At 48.6% G+C, this 23,311-nt stretch overlaps 1 protein-coding gene across 1 annotated transcript in view; it reads right to left on the bottom strand.

Annotated features, from left to right (window-relative positions):
• Positions 1-17,306, bottom strand: part of LOC144775634 (uncharacterized) — a 29,544-nt gene extending 12,238 nt beyond the window's left edge. Inside the window, exon 1 of the mRNA XM_078659239.1 lies at positions 17,173-17,306. Coding sequence (XP_078515365.1) covers positions 17,173-17,193 — 21 coding nt within the window. The 5' untranslated portion in view covers positions 17,194-17,306. The remainder of the gene's footprint in view (positions 1-17,172) is intronic.
• Positions 17,307-23,311: the final 6,005 nt, after the last annotated feature.

Genomic DNA, 23,311 nt, shown 5'->3' with positions numbered 1-23,311 from the left:
ACGACCGCCCACCGTGACTAATCTGGCGCGTGGTTGGGTGAGACGAGAGGCATCAGCAGATCTTAATGCCCTGCCCGGTATATATGGGGTTAGATGGGCCTTGATGTATCCTGGGGCCTTACCATAAAGTGACTTGTGAGCAATGCATAGCCCTTTAAAGAGCACCCTCTGTCTTACCGGCAGCCAGTGTAACTGGCGCAGGAGTGGGGACGCGTGCGAGTTCCTAAGTTTCTTAAAGATGAGCCGAGCGGCGTCGTTCATCACCACTTGGAGTTTGTTGAGAAGTTTTTGGGGCAATCCTATATAGAGCGAATTGCCATAATCCAACCTTGAAAGTATCATTGCGGAGACCGCCTGTCTCAAGGTTGGAAATGACAAGAGTGGTGCGATTTTCCTGAGTTGACGTAGTAGTCCAACACAAGTTCCGACCACCATACTAACTTGCTTCCGCATGGATAGCTTGTCATCCACATGGATGCCTAGACTCTTAACCGTCACTGCAGGTACTGGGGGTGGACCGAGTTCTAAGGGCCAGAACCCATCATGCCAAGGGCTGCCCGCCAAAGTGATAGGTAGAACCTCAGTCTTGTCAGGGTTGATTTTTAGAGAATTTAGTGACATCCAGTTAGTTATATGCTTAAGGATGTTTTGCATCCTTGTGGACACCACAGGGACCTCATCCATTTGGATGAGGATTTGGGTGTCGTCAGCATAGTTGTATACCTGACAGTCCATTTGATTGAGGAGGGCAATCAATGGTTGTAAGTATATGTTGAATAGCAGCGGCGACAGGGCTGACCCCTGCGGCACTCCACACGATGTTGCCATTGCTGTGGAGACTAATTCACCCAGCTGCACTCTTTGCGTCCTTCCTGACAGGAAGGAGGCAAACCAGGTGAGAGCTGTGCCCTGGATGCCAAAATCTCTCAACCGCGACAATAGTTGTTTATGACACACGGTGTCAAACGCCGCGGAGAGGTCTAGCAACACCAGGGCACCAGGCATCTTCCTGTCCGCCCTACTCCTGAGCTCATCTAGAATGGATAGCATGACCAATTCCGTGCTGTGATTCGCACGGAATCCCGATTGATTGTGTTCCAGCAGGCTGTTCCTTTCCAGATGGTCCGAAAGGCAAGGAAGTACCTGCTGCTCCAGCACTTTGGCAAGGAAAGGGATCTGCGATATAGGTCTAAAATTTTTCATGCATTTCACATCTGCCCCAGGTTTTTTTGGCAGAGGAACTAAGCGAGCTTCCTTAAAGGCTAGCGGCACCTTTCCTGATGCTAAGGATGAATTCAAGAGTGTTAGAACCTCCTCCTCCATTCCTGGCAGCGCCAGTTTGAATATTTCCGGAGGACAAGGGTCAGTCTGGGATCCTGATTTAACTCGTCCTATAAGCTGTGACAGTCCGTCCTTCGTAATCAAGGGTAAGGTGTCTAAAGGGCTGTCCACCCACTTCTTAGCCGGATTAATCTGTGGGGGGCAGTCGTGTAAGGGAGCGCCAGCGATCTCAGAGAGTAGATCAGTTATTTTACCGGTAAAGAAATCCTGGAATCTCTGGCAGTCCTCCCAGGTGAACTCCGGCCTCTGTTCTTTCGTTTTCCTGAGTTCATTTAGTACCCTAAAGATTTCTTTCTGTGGGTCTATGGCTGTGATGATTCTTTCTTCATAAAACTCGGCTTTCCTGGCTATTATAGCACGCTTATAAGTCACAAGTTCCATTAGATAGAGACTTCTCGCCTTGATATCATAGGCTCTGCGCCAAGCTCTTTCCATCCTGTGCAGAATCCTCTTCTTCTCCCTAAGAGAGTCGTTATACAAGGGAGATCCAGAGCCTCTATTCACTAGGTTGACCCTTCGTGCTGGCGCTACATGGTCAGCCGCCTTCCGAAGTCTACCGTCCAGATCGTTGAGGAGAGCATCCGGGTTCTTATCACCCGGGTTCAAGGGTGGGTTCGCTAGGAGATATGTCACCAATCTATCTCCATTGACATTTTTCCATTTTCTCACCACCCTCTGCCCCTCTACGGGTTTCCTTTTTTGTGTGATCAGGAGTTCTCCTTTCACAAGGTAGTGGTCCGACCAGACACAAGGCGTCGCACTCGGCGACCCCTGTGCCGGCAATGAGGCTTCTTCTCACATCAGTGAGTGTGAAGGACAGTGAGTCCTGTGCGTTTAGGTCTATAGTATGCAATGACGAGGGAGGATGAGTGCTAGAGGCAAAGATGTTTTCAAAATGGACCGCCCAAGCGTCTTAATCTACGTTAATATCTATTTTGGGGTCTCTGGGATTTTTAAAGCGTGTGGCATTAATTATCTTCCAGAAAGCTCGACTATTACCCGTGCTTGCTGCCTCTTCAAGATCCGACCATGCATCATCCTTAATGGCTCTTTCCCTGTTTTTTCTTGCTAAGTTATTTTTTTGTGTCAAACCTCTTTTTATTGTTATTTAAGAATCACTCATTACATTGTACACTTTCCTCATAGAAATTTGATGACCGATATACAGCTTTCATAGGTACATTAGCAAATGACATATCATGAAACAAGTATACCAGCTTTGTACTGGGTGATACATCAGATGTTCGTCCAGAGTAACCTGAACTATAGCTCCCCTGCCTGCGTCTAGACTCCGAGCTCTTCCAGGGATCGGAGTGTAGGCCGCTCAATGGTCCGTACAGTTCAGGGCTGGCCTTTCATCTTGAGCTTGGAAACAGATGGTATATATATGAAACAGTAAATGTTAACTTTGGTAGCAGAAACCTCACAAAGAATCCGACTCCCTTTCTTCTCCGCCCTTCCCACTTCCCCAGCCCCAACCCTCTGCCCCCGCCCTTGTTTTGCGAGCGCTCCTCAAGTACGGCTACCCTGGCGTGTCTATCGTTATGTCTCAGAGGAGTAGGAGTTGAACATATCGGACTATCCAGTTAGGAGTACGACTTGTGGCATGCATCCGCCCTCATGTGCGTTACCCATCCTTTCCACATCTCCTGTGTTCCCCTCCCTGTCTGTTTGTTGTAGTGTACCCAACATTCACTCCCAATGTGCCGCTATGGGTTCCTTCCTGAGCCCCATCGTTTCCTCTCTGCGTATGGCGGTCCATTCTGCCCTGGCCCACGCCTGGAATGAGGAAGTCCATGCAGATGCACATGGCGGGTCATGTGACTTCCACCTCCTTGTGAGGAGGCACTTTGCCACCACCAGCCCCAGGTCTAGAAAGCGGGATGTCACCTTATCTTTGGGGGATCTCTTGAAGTGGTGTAGGATGTACTCGGGCCAGTCAAAGGGTATGGTTCGACCCGTGCAGGTCCGCAACCTCTCGCTGACTGTTTGCCATTAGGTACCCAGCCCCAGGCAGCTCCAGAACATGTGTAGGAATCCAGCTTCCTGCTCATTACACCTGGGGCAAAGTGCGTCTGCAAGACAGAAGTACGTGTTGATAAACTCAGGCGTGAGGTAGGCCCTATGGACAATGAAGAGCTGAATCTGGCGGAATCGCATGTTTCTGGGGATTCAGACCGGACCCTTAGCACCCTTTCCCATTCCTTATCTGTTAGTGACCGCCTCAGGTCCAGCTCCCACTTGCCTCTAAGGGGGTCTAAACTGATTGCCACGTGCTCCTGTAGTGACGCCGCAAACCAGCGGACCAGATGTCTGCCCCTCCCCATGACGTGGAGGTACTGCATTGTTAAATGCTGCCGGGGCTCCGTAACTACATACTCCCATCTGGCCGTCAGCTGCGCTATCAGGGATCTGTGCATCAAAACCCCCCAGGGGGCAGCCCTTCCTCGGTCACCAACATCTCATATGCCGTAAACTCCCCTTCCCTGCAGAGGTCACCGAGCATGTGAATGTTGGCCTCCCACCACTCCGCAAGCATGGAGGACGTGAGCACCCCCTCACCACTAGGTGAGCCCTCCAAGGGTATGGCGGGTGCATAAGGGATCGTGCCGCGGGTGAGGTATAAGGCTCTTCAATAGAACTTGCATGCCACCTCCAAGAAGTGCGGGCCCTGGCGTTCGACCTTTGCCATGGGGTGGAGAGTCTGGTGATATGCTCTAGGGAGTATGGCGGCATTGCCATGGCTGTGTCCTCTCTACCGCTATCTGCCAGCCAACGAGCAACCCATTGCAGCTGCGCGGCCAGATAGTAGTGCTCAAAACAGGGGGCAGCCATACCCCCCCGATTCGTCGGCAAGAACAACTTCGCCAGCGCCAGTCGGTGCCTAGAGGTGCCCCAGATGAAGTCACTCAATAGATTATGGAGCATGGCAAAAAAGGAAGCCGGAATAAACAACGGTAAGTTGACAAAGTAGTACAGGAGGCGGGGAAGCATGACCATTTTAGCAAGTGCCATTCTACCTGTGGTGGTCGGTGGAAGTGTGCTCCAGAAGCGTACCTGCGATCTAATGGCCGCAACAGCCCTCCCAAGATTCCCGTCGAACAAGTCGGCCGGGCTACGGTATATTTGTATCCCCAGATAACGGAAAGTGTCCTCTTTCCATTGGACTCTTGTACCCTCCAGATGGTATCCCGGGTCTTCAGTTCCTCCCTGAAAGCGTAAAGGCAGGAATTACCCGCGTTCACCCTGAGCCTCGAGACGGCGGCAAATGTGTGTAGTAGCTGTGCCAGCTGCGTGGGTAAGCGTCTCACATCCCGCCCAAACACCAACAGGTCGTCGGCGTAGAGCGATACCTATTGGGTTTCGTCTCCCATCGGAATACCATCACCCAGGGTCTCTCGGATAGCTACAGCCAGGGGCTCGATCGCTAGCGCAAACAGTAGCGGGGACAAAGGGCACCCCTGCCGGGTGCCTTGGCCCACCACCACCGGTTCGAGGGATTTGGCATCTGCCACACTGCCAAAGACCTTATTGCGTCCTTCCTAGCCAAAAGAACGCAGGCTGTTATCTTAGGACCCTTTCAATCGGCCCAACTTTCATCTCCTTGTGGAGTACCTCAAGGCTCATCCCTGAGTCCGACACTTTTTAACATTTATGTGTCGGACCTTGCTAAAACCATCAAAGCACACGGGATGAGCCTAACCTCCTATGCCGATGATACCCAACTAGTGTTGGCTATCAAGGGGGACGGAGATCTAGTGGCTGAAAAATTCAAGAAAGGACTTGTAGACATAGGAGAATGGATGGCTACCAACTGCCTTAAATTAAACTCAGAAAAAACCGAGGTGCTCATTTTCGGACCCCTTCTTCCAGCCTGGCCATCAAGCTGGTGGCCAGACGTTTTCGGTACCCCTCCCACCCCAACCGCTAAAGTCAAACCTCGGAATCATCTTCGATGAAGGTCTAAATTTCATGGATCATGCTAACAAAACAGTGTCCACAGCACACTTAAAACTGAAGATGATAAGAAAAATACGTCCTTTTCTTCCTGATTCAGCCATCAAAACACTGGTCACCTCTCTTGTCCTTTCTGCTCTGGACTACTGTAACGGCCTCTTCCTCAATGCCCAATCCAGAGTAATCACCAAACTACAAACTATCCAGAACGCAGCAGCACGTCTGCTTTCTGGCAAAACAAAATACGAATCAATATCCAACAGTATTAAGGATTACCACTGGCTCACTATTCGAAACAGAATCCATTTCAAGTCCCTCTGTATCGTGTTTAAGGCGCTCAACAACCAAGGACCCCATTTTTTGAAAGAACAGCTACAACGATACAAACCTAACAGAGTTCTACGCTCAGCTACCCTCAGCCAACTGGTCATTCCCCGCACAAAAACGATTTCATGGGGCGATCGACGCTTTCTGGTGGCTGCCCCAAAGCTCTGGAACACTCTACCCCTAAACATCAGGGAGAGTTCCTCTCTCCTTCAATTCTGCAAGCTTTTAAAAACTTGGCTGTTTGCTCAATGATTACTCTTTCCTCATGTTAATCATCACAAATAACCGGTTTTACTAGCGCCAAGACGCCTAAGGGTAAATGATGCGCTTTACAAATATCAAAAAATAAATAAATAAATAAATACATGTAGGGGCCCAATCGCACTCGAACCACAGGGTTCCTGTATAATAAGCTAACCATGTCTAGGAATCCCATGTCTAGCCTGTATCTCGCTAACATCGCCGATACGTTATCCCATTCTAGGCAATCAAACGCCTTCTCCAGATCTAGCATAAGGCAACCTGCCCTGGGCCACTCCCGCGCAGCCTCAGCTGCCACTCTAAAGTATCTCCGGAGGTTCAAAGACGTGGATCTTGTTGGGACAAACCTGTTCTGATCTGTGTGGATTAAGTGGGGGACCACATGAGCCAATCTTTCCGCTAGCACCTTAGCAAGGACCTTGTAGTCCGCGTTGAACATCGCCAGGGGCCTATATGAACCCAGGGCTGTGGGGTCCCTGTCTGGTTTAGGCAGGGAGACCAGGAATGCCTCTAGCATAGAGGGTGGCAGTGACCCTTTCTCCACCGCTGTGGTGTATAACTTATGCAGCAATGGCTTCAGAGTTTCCCGGTACGCTTTATAATATTCAGCGGGCAGGCCGTCCGGCCCCGGGGTCTTCCCAGAGGCCATGGACTGGATTGCTTCCCCAACTTCCTCCAGCGAGAGGGGCGCATTGAGTGTCTCCTTCTGCTCCTCAGAGGCCGTGGGCAATTGGACAGAGTCCAAGAACCCCTCTAAGATGTGCCTGGGACCAATACCTTGGGCCCTGTACAGTTGCGCATAGTGGTCTGTGAGGGCGCAATGGATTTAACGCTGTGTATACACCATCTCCCCCCCTGCTGTGCGGAGGGCTTCTATCGGGGCGCCCCACCCTTCTTGCGTAATTAACAAGGCCAACAATCGGCCCGCTCTCTCTGCCTTAGCGTGCGTTCTGGCCATGTGCGCAGCATAGTTGTGGCACCTAAGCTTCTCCAGAAGCTCTGCATGCTGAGTGCGTAGGTCTCCTAGCTTGTGCGCGTACCTACTTCCCCTTCCCGCTCGTATCGCAGAAGCTCAGCCTCCAGGCTTGTCAGGGAGGTAGAAAGCCTCTTGAGTATGTTCCATGTGGCTCCCATGCAGTGCCCCGGACATCCACTTTGTGTGCATCCCATTCTACCATGGCATTGCTCGCTGTCCACTCATTGTCATCAAAGTACGTGAGGATGGCCGTACCCAGAGACAAGCAAAACTCTGAGTCCTCTAGCGCAGTAGGCTGTAACCTCCACGTAGGGACGGGTGGGTGTTGCACCTCCCAGCTGATGATCGGAGTGTGTTTTCCCCAAGTACTCTGATTGCGTAATGAGTGGGAGCAGGGATTGGGAACCCACTATCCTGTCCAACCGGACATGCAAGTCATGGACTGTGGAATAGTAAGAGTAGAGTCTGTCTTCTGGATGCAGTGTGCGCCACAGGTCTTGCAACGCCCAGTGCAAAAGCCAGTCCCTGAGCTCCTGCGCATTGGACGCTACCGCCACAGCGCGGAGGGGGGGAACGACCTGTCCAGGTGCACGTCTAATACCATGTTGAAATCTCCACCAAGCAGCCATGGGAGCCCAGCATAAGGGTGGAGGACCTGGGACATCTGTGCTAGGAAGGATTGCTGATCTACCTTCGGGGCATATAGGGATCCTAGTAATACCTCCTGACCTTTCAGTTTCCCCCGCACTAGGGAGTACCTACCCTCTCGATCCACCTTTGCTTCTGCACATATGAAAGGGATGCCCGCCCTCACTCAGACCAGGGTTCCTCGCGCATGCGCCGAGAAGACTGTGCCATAAATGCGCCCCCTCCAGCGCAGGCGGAGTTTGTCAGGCTCTGTCTGGGTCATGTGGGTCTCTTGCAGAAGGGCGAACCCCACAGCATGCCTCAGCAGGTAGGAGAAGACGGAGTAGCGTTTCTATGGTGTGTGCATGCCACGTATGTTCCAAGTCACTACATTAGTGTGTGTCATGTGGCTGGGTAAGTCGTCTCAGCGCGGAACAATGGGGTCACTTGGGGTGGGCCAGAGCCGAAAGGGCATATGTCCAAACTTTGAGCGGAACATTTATGATAAAGAGCTAGTCCAGTGAAGTGGCTAATGGGGTGCGTGGTATGTCAGCATTTCGTCTACTCTACGACCCTGTCTCAAGCCTCCTGTACTCGTAGGAAATGTGTGATGAGTCACAGGTTAGACCATCTTTCAGGAGCGGTGTGGGACACCGCGATATAGACTGGCCACCGCAACCCCCACGCAGCACGCCCTATCCCCTGACTAGCAAGGCATCTCGCATACGCGCACATAAATTACATTATATGACAAAAGCATCGCTAGCACATAGCACATTCCAATAGCATGCATGCGAGCATATAAGGAGAGGGGGAGGGGTGGGTAGGAGGAAGGAAGAACAGTGTATGGTATACACATGTTTGTGAGCCATGGAGATGTACAACTCAGCATCGCTCAATCACATGAGCTGGTCAGCCGTCCAGCTCCCACTCTGGCACCCCGGTGAAGGTCCCAAACTGTCAGGCCTCGGCTGTCCATTTTGCGCTTTGTCCCGCAGCCTGCCCATGACTAGTTGCTGTGCCATTGGCATCCGCAGACGGTCGTTGAGTCGGGCGAGCTTGGTCAGCTGCAGGTCGCCAAAGCCCAGGCCCCTCCTTATCTTCCGTGCCGAGAAGAAGGCCTATCGCGGCTGTCCCGCGGCTGCGCAGTCAGCAAATGGGGAGCTTCCTCCTGGGTGATTGCTGTCTCTGTCAGGGAACCAGTCGCGTCGCGTTGCGCATTGGCTCTGAGGCCTGTTCAGTCTGCAGCACACCTTCCCAGTCTATTACTCCAGGTGCCGCATTGTCGTTCTCGCCTCTCCGCCAAACACAACACGGCTCCACCAGGCTCTTGCAGCTGATAACCGTTGCAGCACCGCTTTAGGACAGGCGCAGCACTCCTATGGCGCTCCTAGCCACCCAGTGCTCATGCAACTCCAGCTTCGAGGGCACACCACCTCAGCCTCAGTCCCGCTCAAAATGGTGCCCAAAACCCCAGCACTGCCAGCTGTAGCCTCACAGGCTCCGCCAGCCTCCGCTGTTTCACCGCTCTCAGGCTTCCGGGTCCCCAGTGCTGTCCGTGAGCCACAGGTTGGTGCCTCTTCGCTGGTGCCCCGCAACCCGCGCGTGCTCGCCTCTCGTCCCGGGACTCGCTCCTCCTCACTGGCGGCCGATGGTTACGGGGTCCGTCGGTCCTTACCTGCACCTCACCTAATCAGTCTCTCCAGGGCGCCATGGACCTTCAGGGCAGTACTGTGGCAGGTTGCGATACCTTTAGGGGTGCCCCAGCGCCATCTCAGGCTTCTCCGACAGCCGTTAGTTCCCGTGGTACTTTTGCGCCTTTCGCCACCGGCGCCGCCCTTCTCCAGCCGGACCGCTGCCTCCTCGCCTATGCCGTCCAGGCGATAACCATCGGGCACCACAGGCTCCCCACTGCTTTTCCACACCGCTCCCGCTGGTCTCGATCACAGGAGACCCTTCTATCGGATAAACTCCAGGATAATTAAGGGTCACATGACGGAGCGTTGTCAGATCGCGTCCTCCATGTTAGCTGGCTGGCCACGCCCCCTTTTTTCTTGCTAAGTTATAAGCGGTCTGCAGTGCTCTTATTTGGTCTGAGGTTCTAGGTTTGGTTTTCAAGGTAGACATTAGAGCCTTCCTCGCTTTAGTACAAGGGGAGTCAAGCCAGCCCTTGCCTCTCCCACTCTTTAAGGATTTGGTGCATGTGAGAGGCAATTTTACCTTTTCTAAAAGACCACAAAAAGAGGACACCATTACCCCTTGGTCAGTTCGGGTTCCAGGCATATAGATATATTACCCTGGTTGGATCAAACAATTTCTGGAACCATCTTAATTTCATGAAAGCCATTTTTTCTTGCCACAATTGGTGTTCCAACTTTCTGACGGGATGTCGAGTCCCTTGTGGATACACTTAACTGTAAGGATAGAATGACATGGTCGCTACAAATTGTGAATTGATTTTCTAACAGGGTGGCCCTAATGCTGAGGGGGTTAGTGACTACTATATAATCAATCTTTGACTTATACCCAATTCGCTTAAAAGTTCGGCCTAGATTTCCTTTTGGTAGTTTTGGGTCATTAATTATTAACATTTTAATGGAAAATAGAATCCTATTTAAGCAGTTTCCATATTCACTATGAGTGAAGTGGCATATTGGTTTTCCCCCCAATTCCTCTAAGCCACAGCCAGGGACTTCATTGTATTTACAGGGGTGTATGATAAAATCGCCCAGCTAATGCCTTATATAGCTCACCCGCCACAAACCATTTACTTTTAGTGGTTGATTATTTGGAATTAAGGTTAAGAGACCCCCCCTTAGCACTCCCTGAAAAAGAAGGTCTATTCAGTGTTTGGGAGGAGCGATATTCATTTACAAAGATTGATCCCGTAGACCATGTCTACTGAAAACATGCAATGTCGTGGTCTTTCCAGAATTTTCTCCAGTTATCGTCACCCAGTTTTGGGACAATACCTGCCACATTCCATGATGCTATTTTAAAAATAGTTTATTTTCCCCAATTGTGTGTTGGCTGTAATTGGGCTCCCTTCAGTGACAGGGACAAGAATATCCTGACTGTCGCAACTTTCTTGAGTTTTATCTTGGTTGGGCATAGTCAATCGCATGATTCTAGATCAGAGAGAGGAGCAAATCTATTCTCCAACCTCAACCCCAATGCCCCAAAAATTCTTGATGGATTTAACCTTGTCTGTGGGTCCCTCTGTTGGGGTTTATCTCCTGAAACTGGCAGGAAAAGAGGTCTGTAGAAGTATTCCAGTGATAAAACAGTAATCTGGGAGCCCTTAGGGGAAGCCTTACATTGGTACGCTAGGAGGGATCTAATCACAATTTCATTCTAGAAATTTATCACCACGCAATCTCCCGGCATCTCTTTCCTTGAAGTGCCCAACCAACCTATCCTTCTAGCCATAATGACTTGATTAGAGACACAGCTGTCCCTTCCACCCACTTCGTTTAGTCGATGCATCAGTCAATGGAGGGATTTAGACATTAGTTGGTCAGTCATTTCTAGTTGACCCTCCATCAAAAGGTTGTATGACATTACAACGCATGCTAATACATCGCATGCCATTACATCGCGGTTTTTACAACGCAAGTCGTTACAATGACTTTCGTTGGAGGGCGCTGGACTTAGGAGTAGTATAATTTACTATTCCAACTCCAGTCTACATACAGTAGGGAAGGTGTTGGATAGTAAATTATACTATTCCTTGTCCTAGAGCGCCATCCAGCGCAAGTTGTTGTAAAGACTTGCGTTCTAAAAACCGCAATGTAATGGCATCGCGATGTAACGACCGCGTTGTAAACGACGTTTCCCCCCTCAAAAGCGGTACATTTGCCAACACCAATACAAGTGCGGATGCTGCCGGTAGGTGGTGCTTCCGGCCATGAGTCTGTCCCCCCCGGGTGGTCAGACCTCCTCTTCGGCCCTGGTGTATGTCAATGCTGTATTTGGATGGAATTTTTGTGGAACCTCCCCTACTAGGGCCTCCAGGTGGACATTCAGCTGTTGCAAGGACGTTTGAGTATGGTGGGTTGTGTTAGTATGGATATCAGAATTGGAGTGTGCAAGGTTGACCAGATTACTATGAGCAGGATCTGTATTTGGACGGTTCAGGATCATTTCTGATCTGCGGGTCTCCACCGTCTCTGTGCCAGTGCTGGGTCAGTTCCTGAGATTCAATGCCTCAAGGGAGTGAAAGTTATTTGCGACCTGAAAGTCCATATGGGCTAACTTCTCTCCAATCTGACTTAGCTTCAACAGGATAGGATTTAACATGGTAGAGACCATATTTTCTAGTCGCAGCCACGTGTCGCCATCGTTCATCAATGGGCACAAAGTTAGAGTAGCGGAGGATTAGCTACGTTTTGAGCAGGTTTCATTTCTTCAGCAACCCTTGTTTTGGCCGATCTAGAGATTTTTGCTAGTTTCTGTCTCTGAGGGCTGCCACCCCTTTTTCCTTTTCCTGGCCCATGCCAATGGTGGGTATTCTTGACATGCTAAATGGGGTAGGAGAAGATGGGTTTGGAGACTGTAAATATTCCTGGTCCGAGTTCTGGTTCTGGTACGGGAGGTTGCATGGGAGCTTTAGGTGTACATTGGCCCCCAAGGAAGATCGCTTCTGAAGATTAGGCTCTCAAGATATGCGTCGCTCAGTCAGTTCTATTTAATGTGTTATAACAGACGCCGTCCTTCTTAAGAATGCATCGAGGGTTCCTGCAATTCCCCCACCCACTTGGTCACTCTGACCCTTGGGCTTACTCATTGTGAAAGAAATAATCATAATGTCTGTGCACAGTATCTTAGTGGAGTCCGTGTTGTTAGAGGGGGGGGCCCAGCCAAGCCTCCTCCAGGCGTGGACGGGCTCGCCATAAGCCAGGGCCCTGCCTGCGCGCGTCCCACACTGCGGGCTGTTGGGGCTGGCTTTATGTGCGTCCATGTGCAAAGGTTTGTGGAAGTTGCGGTCCGGCGGACAGGAGAGATCCAAACAATTTTACAACATCTGGAATACCGGAATTAGAAACCTAGCCATAGGAAGAACCGGGATTCCACTGAACATGTGTGAAAAACCCTCTTTCCAGAAAGAAAAAATATTTTCTAGAGTCCCCTCACCCACCAGGGTTACCCCTAGGTGGTATGCTTCATCATTGGGGTCCTCTCAATCCGCTGCGGATTGAGACGGGATGCGACTTGCGAACTACGTAGGAGCACTTCGTTTTTGGAAAATATGTGTGGTGCAGTGATGTGGAGTGGGAAAAATAGGTTAAAAATACCTAGCTAGTGAGCTGATATTTTATTCCTACTCCTAGTCGGTACATTTTAAAATCAGGGGTTATTACTAGGGAAATACCTAACTGTAATGAGTATGGTGTCCCTAAAATTGGTTTGACTTGTTTCGAGCTTGCCCCGAAAGCTCTTCTTCAGGACCACATGAGGGCCAGCCCCAATGCGTACCACTCCTAAAGAATCCTGTGAATAGGAAACAATGAGGTGCACACCTAATGTGTGCTCACCTGATACTTAATACATACAGGTGTACAATGACACACTGTATTTTTGTTTAGGCAAAAATATGCCTCATGATCTGCAGGGGGCAGGGGTATGTAGTCACCTTCGTCAAAGCACTCCTCTTGGAAAATGACCTGATGGTACCCCTGGAGACTGCAAACAGTGTCAGGAAGAAACGTGGCTACAACCGCTGGGGGTCACGGATGCTGGCTTTATGCGAGTCCGCGCGCAAAAGTTTGTGGAAGTTGCGGTCCGGAGGGCAGGAGAGATCTAAACAGTGCCAGGAAGGAATGCGGGTACCAATAATCTTTTGTTGTATCTTCTCATTGAACATTCTTTAGCAAGAGCACCATCAGTTAGCATTAATATTGCCATACTGTAGGAAAGTAGTATCTATTTTCATGGTCACCCTCACTTTTTGCTGGTGTCATTATGTTGACTGTGACTAGTCTGACTGGGATACTGTTAACCAGGACCCCAGTCTCTGTGCTTCCTTCCCAAATTAGACATGATGAGTACTTAATTACACTCCAGATTGGCTACTGTTGTACCCTGATAAGTCCCTTGTACATGGTACTAAGTTACCCAGGACATAGGTATACCAGGGGTCTCCCATTGGCTGAAGCATGTATTATGCCACCAATGAGAGATCACTCAAATCCTAACTACAGGCCTTCCATTGCAGCCTGTGTACGCTGGTGTTAGCACCATTTACGACAGATATAGCTTTCCTTATATCTGAGGTCACTGCACTGAACCTAAGTCACCCCTAAAGCAGGCCTTTCAATCCTTATACAGGGTGCCTGGTTCTCAGTGTGAGGGTGCCCCTGCATGAGCGGAGCACCCCTACAACCTTCGGAGTCCATTCTCCCGGGTTGTAAGTTCATCAGCCATTATGACATATAGAGTGGCCATGCATCATTATGCGATTGCCATCTCTAACCTGGCTGTAACGAACTCTGTCATGTTTGGTATCAAACACATTGGAATCATACCTCCACATCATAAACGGTGTGGAGGTTTTGATTCCATGCACTTTAAAGCTTCTCTCAGTGTTCCTGGTACCAGTCTTCCAGAACCGGACAACAAACTAGGGCTGCTCCCGGCCAGAGACACGATTCTACCCTCCTGCTGCTGAGCCAAGCTCGGAAGGTCCTCAATCAGTACAAACATATGTTTTCTCTGACACCCAGTCAAACCACCTGGTGTACTGATGAAGTGAACACAGGTGACAGTCTTCCGTAAAGAGTACAATTTACAGACAGCCTAACCATGTCAGAGATTGCATCAAGTCAGAGGTCCAAAAGAAGCTGGAATTGGGGGTCATTGAGACTTTAGGGCTAGTCCAGCAGTCCTGGTACCAAAACCTCACATCAAGGGTGGAAAACGAGAGATACGGTTTTGTGTGGACTACAGATGGCTCAAAGCAGTCACTAGGACTGATGCCCATCCTATTCCAAGGGCAGATGAGCTCATAGATACTTTGGCCTCAGCCAAAACTTCTGAGTACATTTGACCTATGCAGGCTACTAGCCAATCAGACTACCTGAGGATGCCAAGCCAAAACAGCATTTTCAACCCCCAGTGGGCATTATCAATTTTTTGTAATGCCCTTTGGTCTGTAAAATGCACCTGACACATTTCAGAGGCTAGTGAACAAAGTCTAACAGGTCTGAAAGCCTGTAGTGCAGCACATCTAGATGATAGTGCTCTCTTTAGCCCCACCTGGGAGGATCATCTGGCCCACCTCAAAAATGTTCTGGAGGCCCTGCAAAAGGTAGGCCTCACCATCAGCAGAGCATGGTTTTATACTTAGGCCACCTGGTAGGTGGAGGCTAGGTTCAGCCATTAGAGAGCAAAATCCAGACCATCATGGCCTGGGTTGCTCCCAATACCCAGATTCAGGTCAGAGCTGTCTTGGGCCTGACTGGGTACTACAGGAGGTTTGTTAAGGGATATGGGTCCATTGTGACACCTCTTAATGACCTCACCTCAAGAGAATGCCAAAGAAAGTTCAGTGGACAGTTATCTGTCAAAAGGCTTTCGATAGCCTGAAGCAGGCCATGTGCACTGCTCCCATTCTGCAATGTCCTGACTATTCCAAAACCTTCATTGTCCAGACATATGTATCTGAGATAGGGGTAGGAGCTGTTTTGTCAGAAATAAATGCAGAGGGCCTGTTGCAACCAGTAGCTTTAATAAGCAGGAGGTTGTCCGCCCAAGAGAAAAGTTTGTCAGCTATAGAGAGGGAGACTTATACTGTGGTCTGGGCCTTGAAGAAGTTGAAACCATACCTGTTTGGTACTCACTTCATTGTTCAGACAGACCATAAGTCCCTTTTATGGCTTAAACAAATAAAGGGGGAAAATCCCAAACTTTTGAGGTGGTCCATTTCTCTACAGGGGATGGACTATTCAGTAGAACATAGGCCTGGGAACATAGGTGTGATTTGAAAGTTTTCATTCACGGGGCTACAAGAAAATCTGCCGGCAGCCCAGTTCCTACCACTAGGATGGAACTGTGTGGAGAAAAACAACAATCTAAATCATGCGGATAATCTGACTAAAAAACGAATGGCAAAAAACTATCCTACAAAACTGATCAAAAAAGCAAAGAAGAGGGAATTCCATTACAACTGTGAACAACTGCGTATGCCACAAAGAAAGAAGACAAGTGACTGACTCATTTGTGTCTCCACCTTTAGCAACTTGTCTAACCGATTCCGAACCGTGATGAACAACAACTGGAAAATCCCCTAGTACAGAGGGTTGGACATAGAACGACCAATGTACACTTTCAGAAGAGCAAAGAACATAAGAGACATAATGTTACACACCAAACCAAGAACAAAGGGACTGGGGACCCAACAGACCACACTGTGGAACCTTCCTCCTCCCTCGGGAAACTCCCTATGTGGATCCTGTAGTGTGTGCCGCTTTACAAAAAGGACGAAAGAATTGGATTTGGGCATGCGACCTCCATGGAGACAGAAAATCTTAACAAATTGCAACTACACTAATGCCATCTATGTCATCAGGTGCCCATGTGGACTCCTGTACATCGGGATGATGACACGTAAGGTGTGCATCTGTATTTCTGAACATCACAGTACAATCAGATGCAGAAGCAAGGTTATCACAGGAACATACTTACAAGACCAAAGCTTTTCTCCTGTTCGAACAGAGATGGGTATTCAGGCTTCACACAGACCGAGTTGGACTCAATGATGATATCCCATGGGGTAGCATACTGGCTGGCTGACCCAAAATTCACCAGTGGAGCTTCGAGTGAGTGCACAGGGATACACATAAATGAGCCTACAAAGTCATAACTGTGGCCTTATAGATTGTGTACAAGCCCATGATGTTTGGAAGCTCCCTGGTTTTAATAACTGTTTTCCCTATGGTTTAGGCCATTCTGGTCTCCTCTAGCATATCCTACTCATAATGACTAGGATGCCAATACTCATAACTTACTCCTTCTCTAAAGATCACGACCAGACCACAGAGGGTTATATGAGCCTAGTACTAACCCAATGGTTCCTGGTCTATGCCATTATATTGCAGCCTCAGCGGAATATCCTGATAATTTCTGTTACAACCTGGATTTTGCCTTTTACACAAGTATTATGTTTCAAGTAGGGATAGCTACATTACATACAAGATCTTAGCATCTCTGTGGTGAATTAATATTTTAACACAAATTACTATCTCGGGGACTATGCTGTGCATTCCTGTTGACCAGTATTGAATTAGGCAAGTATAATAGAATATAATGATAACCTGATTTCAGTAATATAACCCTTCTATTAAACAAAATGCAAAAAGGAGTTTAAACTTTTTTTTAGATCAACTTTTTGAAAAAAAACTGATACCAAGTGTCACTCACGGAGATGAGCCTCAAATCCCATCCGGTTTGGTTCACAAAACAACATTTCCCGCACACCTTAGGGCTCTGGGTGTTCTGTTGGCAATGTTGCCACATTGGGCTATTTCCCGCACAATTGGGCGACATTTTTCCCAATTGGGCGGGAAAAAGCCATACCTGCCGGGGGCTACTTTTTGGGCTGATTTAAGGCCAGTGTGCGCAAAATACTGGTTTGGGCGGCACCGACTATGACGAGCCAGTGGTGTGCGTCTATCACAGTGGCTCACCTGTGTTGCAAGGTCCATCATGACGAATGAGCATGCAGCGCGCTGACATGGTGACTATGATTGGAGGAGGACACCCACAAGGTCAGCCTGTGCACACAAGACCCTACCAGTGACGTGAGCATCAACGACAGTTGTCCCCTCCCGCAGCAGTGCGTTCGTGTGTGTATGTGCAAGCGCACCTGCTGCTGGCACTGCCAAACTTCACCCTATCATTGGGTAAGAGTACTGTCAATCAAGTTGCGTGTGAAAGCACTACTAATGACGGCCCTGGGAATACTGTTTGCCCATCCCCTGCGCGCTTTTTTAAAATCAGTTAATCAAGCGGCTGCACCGGGCTGTCACCCAAATCAGATCTGTCTGTCAAACAGAGCCCCTCTCAGCACCTGTCACCCTAACCGGGGCCTAGCGCTACACACAAAGGAAGCAAGCCTCCGGGGAGAGCCAGCGCTGCTACCTCCTTTCCACTAAGCGGGGACGAGGTGCGTGCTGTGTTCCTGCCTGGGGCCCCTTCGACGCTTTGTATTCACTCTCCCAATTCCCGGCGCCCCTCTCACCAAGGTGCAGAAGGAGAAGTCGCAGTCTGGAGGAGAGGAAGCAGAGCTACCACCCAGCCTGTGCACTGCTGCCCCTCCGGCCATGGTTCATATCCCAGAGACTGTTGGGGAGGAGACCGAGACAGAGACTGCAGGCTCCCGCAAGTTCCTGTGAGGCGTAGTCGAAGGCAGGGCACGAGTCGGGGTACCACGCGGGTGGACGGCATCCCCCCACTTATTTTCGAGGGTTTTTCAGGGTGGACGCCGTCCACCCTGCTAAATCAAAACCGCGTCCACCATTACAAAATGGGAGCGCGGCGCGCACAAAGTAAACAAAGCATTTCCGGGTGGGCGAGTGGCTGGCTGAATCCTGAAGTTACCAAGCACGCCGGTCACCATGCCCCTGCACCTACCAGGTGCCAGTTAATAAACACTTAGCAGCTTTTAAATTGTCGCTGGTGCTTTTTGTTGTCCACCTGCAGCAGTAATTGTAATGTTAATTGCTCTCTATTTACTCCTAAAATGCTCACACCCAAGATCAGTTCACTTCTAATTGCATATCAAAAGAATTGTAGGAAAAATGTATGGCTCGGCCCGCGTGATCAAGTCTCACACCGAGCGCCATTACAGAGTGAAACTATTCCACAGCGACGGCGATCTGCATGAAGAGCAGGCCTATTAGGTGGAGGTGAGAACGTGGGGATGTAGAGTCCAAAGTGCACACAACCAGTTTCACAATTTCTATCAGTCAGAGTGGCTCCAATCGCCAAGTTACATCAAACACTGACTGATAAATGAATGCTCACGCGCAATGCTACATTTTCCACTTGCAACAAAAAAACTACAATTGTAGTATTTTTTCGCTGTAGCATAATTTTTTTTTAGTCCATGGTTGAATTTGCACTTTAGCTGGTCTTGTATATGCACAAATTTGCTTCTGAATTGATATGGAGGTTTAACTCCGATTTCTGTGGGATGCCATTTTTACGTTTTTTGTGTTCCTCTTCTTTACGGAGACCGATCGACCATAAGGACTGCAAGGTCCTTTACTCCGTAGAATAAAAATAGAACCAGCAACCTGCAGATTACAGACAGATCTCTACGGCAACAACTTTAACGAGGTGAAGCCCCGTGATAACCGGATTGAAACCAGCAACCTGCAGATAACAGACAGAGCTCAGTTGTGATAACCGGATGAAAACCTGTCACAGGCAGACTGCTTTGCAATCTACAGCAGCAGCAATATTAATTGTGTTGTGTTAACCATGCATGTTACGCGCAGATCTCTGCAGGAACATTAACCAGCTGAGCCATTGCTAACCAGATTGGAAACAACAGCCTGCAAATAACAGACAATGTCCCGCAGGATGTACCCCAGAAAAGTTTGATCCTGTAGGGAACTTTTCATATGATGTGCAAATACTTGAAAAATCCACTGCATCTCTTAGAACCTAGTTAGGGGGTGGGGGATGCCACCGCTTGTCACGCTTGGAGGTGGACACGGGACAGAGGGTAGCGGGCGCAGGATTCCCCAGCACAAGCACTAGCCACCTGAAGAATAGCTGTCTGTGTTTTCGTAACAATAAGGGTCTGTTGACACAGATTAGTATTGGGGGTCTGAGGTCAACGGGGAGTGCTCCAGGGTCGTGACAGAGAATGGAAAGCAGAAATGACGTGTGTGCCTGGCTGGGTGTTGGCCCGTACTAGGGTGCGGAGGAAGGGCATAGGTTGGATGAGTAACAGGGCTGAGGGAAGCTGGGCTCTGCAGGAGAGGCCACTCTCAGGCTGTGGCGGGACGGCACCCAAGTGTTTTCTGCACTACCGTTGGACAAGCTACAAACAGGGCACGAGTCGGGGTACCACGCGGGTGGACGGCATCCCCCCACTTATTTCCGAGGGTTTTTCAGGGTGGACGCGGTCCACCCTGCTAAATCAAAACCGCGTCCACCATTACAAAATGGGAGCGCGGCGCGCACAAAGTAAACAAAGCATTTCCTGGTGGGCGATTGGCTGGCTGAATCCGGAAGTTACCAAGCACGCCGGTCACCACTCCTCTGCACCTACCAGGTGCACCGTTGCCAGGGTACCCAATAGACGCCAAGATCCGACCTCAACCAATGAATGGGTGGGTCTGCAACTCGGCAGTCCCGCCCACCTGCAACATGCCCTTCATTTTTCCCAGTATCTTTCTCCCGCACGGAGAGAGCTTTTTCCCCTGTGACTTACTTGTCCACGTAAAGAAATAGGACTGAGAAATTTGGAAACTCCAACCAGCAACATTTAAAGTCACTTGTTCCTACCAGGTGATCCTGAAAGTGCTGTTAAAGCGTACTGTAGATTTGCCTGTTCCTCACAAATTAATCACTAAATGCCCTTTCCAAAGTTTGCTTCCACAAAATAAACAAGATTTTACAGCAGGCCCCCAAGAGAGGAATATTGGAGGCATGTGGTGTGTAATTTGCAGGGGAGCTTGCAGTTCTTGCTCCATCTTTTCAATACTCGGGCCCCCCCCATAGTAATATATCAAGGTTGTGTGTGTAAAATGTCAAATGGGTTCAATTGACTGCAGGTGGGTGGGTTTCACTCCCTCTAGCCCTGAAGAAGGTGTCTTAGCCACTTTACATGTGCACCATCTTAGCAACTTTTTAGGGATAAACTTGGCATTAGAACAAGGAGTCTTTATCGAAGTGGTAGAAAACTGTCTTCTCAGACCTGACAACCGTCTTCTGGTTCTACCAGAGTTTGAAAAGCAACACCCCTGTACGTGAGACTTGCTTCATGTAAATTCCATTTCAACTAGATTCCATTCCTGCCTTGGGAACTAATTGCTTAGGCTCATAGCAGATGTGCTGATGACTGTAAAGGTGAATCTATCAGTAGCTCAATGCCTGCTGCTCACAGGCTTAAGTAACAAGCAGCTTCAATTGTTAAATCTTGTAATATATGCAAATGATAGATCTGCCTTACATGTGATGTCACTTCCTGTCGTGATGCCACTCCCTGTCGTGATGTCACTTCCTGTCGTGATGTCACTTCCTGTGACCACACCTACCTTGGAGAGTCCCCCCACTTCTTTTTTTAGGACTTGTGCCCTGGTCGAAGGTGAGCAGATGTACGGGGAGCAACCCCCGTGGTGGGTAGGAGGGGAAAGAGTTGACTATGATGACCCTTGCTATGTCCACTCGGTGCGCGCAGCACACTCAGCAGGGTGGTGACAGGCGTCGGAATCGTATCACAGTCATACTGTCACTGTCTCATCGTCATGGAAATGATTGAAACAAAGTGAGTGACTGAATGTGACCACCAACGCTGCAATGGACTTCAAGAGTCCCGCTCCAGACCGGAGCCAGCCTGTGACTTAACTCTGAGTCCTCATTGCTGCCATAAGCGGCCCGTTATGAATTGGCACGCTCCCCACCTTTGAATTGCAGCAAATAGTAAGTGAAGTAATATATTCTCTACTTTTGTTTTGTAAATCAGTCACTGTTATGTGGTCGGTAATTGTTGGCAAGGCAATCTCCTTTCAGTGTTCTCATGACTCTGCACGAGTTGAACACCAGACAGGATCAGGCTTTTATTTTTTTACAAGTCGTGTCGGGTCCTAGGATGTCATTGCTGCGATCCTTTTAGGGAGGACATAGGCAAAATAAACGAATTTACTTGTTTCCTATCACGGTGAGGCTGTTTTTACAAGAAACACATAGCGCACTGTGTAAACTTAAGTTCTACTGCCGCTAGCATTTGCCTTTATGACCCAGTCATGGTCTGGCAATTTTACACTCTCAGTTCAATTTTCTGTGGTTCTGAAAGCAGTAGTGGTGATCCCAAGTGTAAAATCATGTAGGATTAGATTGTGGGTAAATAATAGTTTGTCAGTAGGATCAGGTGATTTGCATCAGTTTCATTTTCTTTTCATAGCTTGACATTGCTTAAATAAGTGTCATTTCTTATGTTTATCTGTTTACATGAACTTAATTTCTTGATTTTGCTCACAAAAAAATGTCACTCTCAGTGTCATACATTTAACAGTTGAATATCATTCATAAGTACTCTGAAACCTCGAAAATGTCACACATAAGCACTCTTAAAACGTGGCAACTATGCAGTCTGTTTTCATGTTGAATAGTGCCCTTCCATTTCTGGTGCTTTGTAATAGTTTTAAGATCTTCGTAGAGTTTCTCATTGCTGAAATGGCTACAATTTGTTATATATGTTTTCCTCAACTTCGTTGCTTGATTTTTGCTCACAAGAAAGTGTCACTCATAGTCGTTGAATGTCACTCATAATTACACTGAAATTATGAAAATGTCACACATAAGCAATCTGAAACCTATGCACTGTGTCACTTTTCTCTTGAGTCTCAGACTGTCAGACCCGCCCTGGTGGTGCAGCCCTGTGCTGCTGTGGCCGTCAACTTGCGGGGCCTGGCCACAGCATGTAGAAGCAAGCACAAATTGAAGTAAGTTCATTTATAGTAAGAGTAGGAATGAGTGCTATATGATAAGTAAAACACTCTGAATCAGATGTTCTGTATAGACTTGTTATCTTTCATGTGAACATTTGCTGTTGTAAAGTGTTCTGATAACTTTGGATCTAGCTATTGCTAATCTCAAATAAATAAGTGAAGGTTGCTTTGCTACTATCTGTGTGTTACCGGTTCTGTGTGAGGGAAGCGCACACTGCTGCTGCCTCCAACACATGGCAGTGGCCGTAACGCCACAACCTCTCCCATAGGTGGTACTATTATTCAATTTAGGCAGAAGACTGCACATTTTGGAAGCTAAAAGTGTACTATTTTATGTAATTACCTCTTAAAGCACCCCCCTAAACAAAATACAAGTTAAAGGAGTAAATATTTTAACATGGGTTTGTCTCTGAATCTCCCTCTTATTTGTTTCCAAATGTTGACAAATATGCTTCAGATGAAACAGAAGTGGAGGTTGTCAGACTCCATTCGGGAAGGAGGGAGGGGCTTGAGGGCTATGGGGTAAACGCGGGCTACTAGGCATTACCTTTGGGAGCTGCTTAAAATACAAATTAGAGGAAACAGTAATTAGCACATAATACTATTTCTGCCTTTCTCAATCTCTGTGTTTTCTACTATTGTAGCTTTAGCAGTGCCTGTTACAAGTTGCAATGTCACAATGGTGACGGGTCATGAAAATGAGTAGCATTAACACAGGTGCCCAGTTAACCCCCTTCCACTATCTGTATATTGAATAGAATTTAGATTTATCCTTTAAGTGGATTCTGTTGACAATTTCTGCATAATTTGAGAGTTGCGAGTTTGAGCTTGTTTTTGGGCTGAAACTGGTCTGGTTGGGCTTATTTTGGGCTTATATTTGAGTGGCATTGGGCTTGAGACGGGTCTAAAAATCTGGCAACACTGGCTGTCTGCCCTAGGGACCACGCCTCCGGGTGCCGTCACTAATTGTACAACGAACTCGTGCTGCTGGGAGGCACCGTTTGTTTTCAAATGTACTTGATCCACTCCCATCCAAGCCAGCACTGAACCATCTGGTAGGGAGCAGACTTAACAGGTTCTTCTGAGTGGTGGTCCTTCTGAAGAGGTAAGGAGCGGGAGGAGGATCCGGGGAACCGAGGTG

Source organism: Lissotriton helveticus, chromosome 1_1 (assembly GCF_964261635.1).
Source record: "Lissotriton helveticus chromosome 1_1, aLisHel1.1, whole genome shotgun sequence".
Taxonomy (NCBI): Eukaryota; Metazoa; Chordata; class Amphibia; order Caudata; family Salamandridae; genus Lissotriton; species Lissotriton helveticus.
The sequence above is the reverse complement of the archived record's forward strand: the minus strand, read 5'-3'. Positions and strand labels throughout refer to the sequence as shown.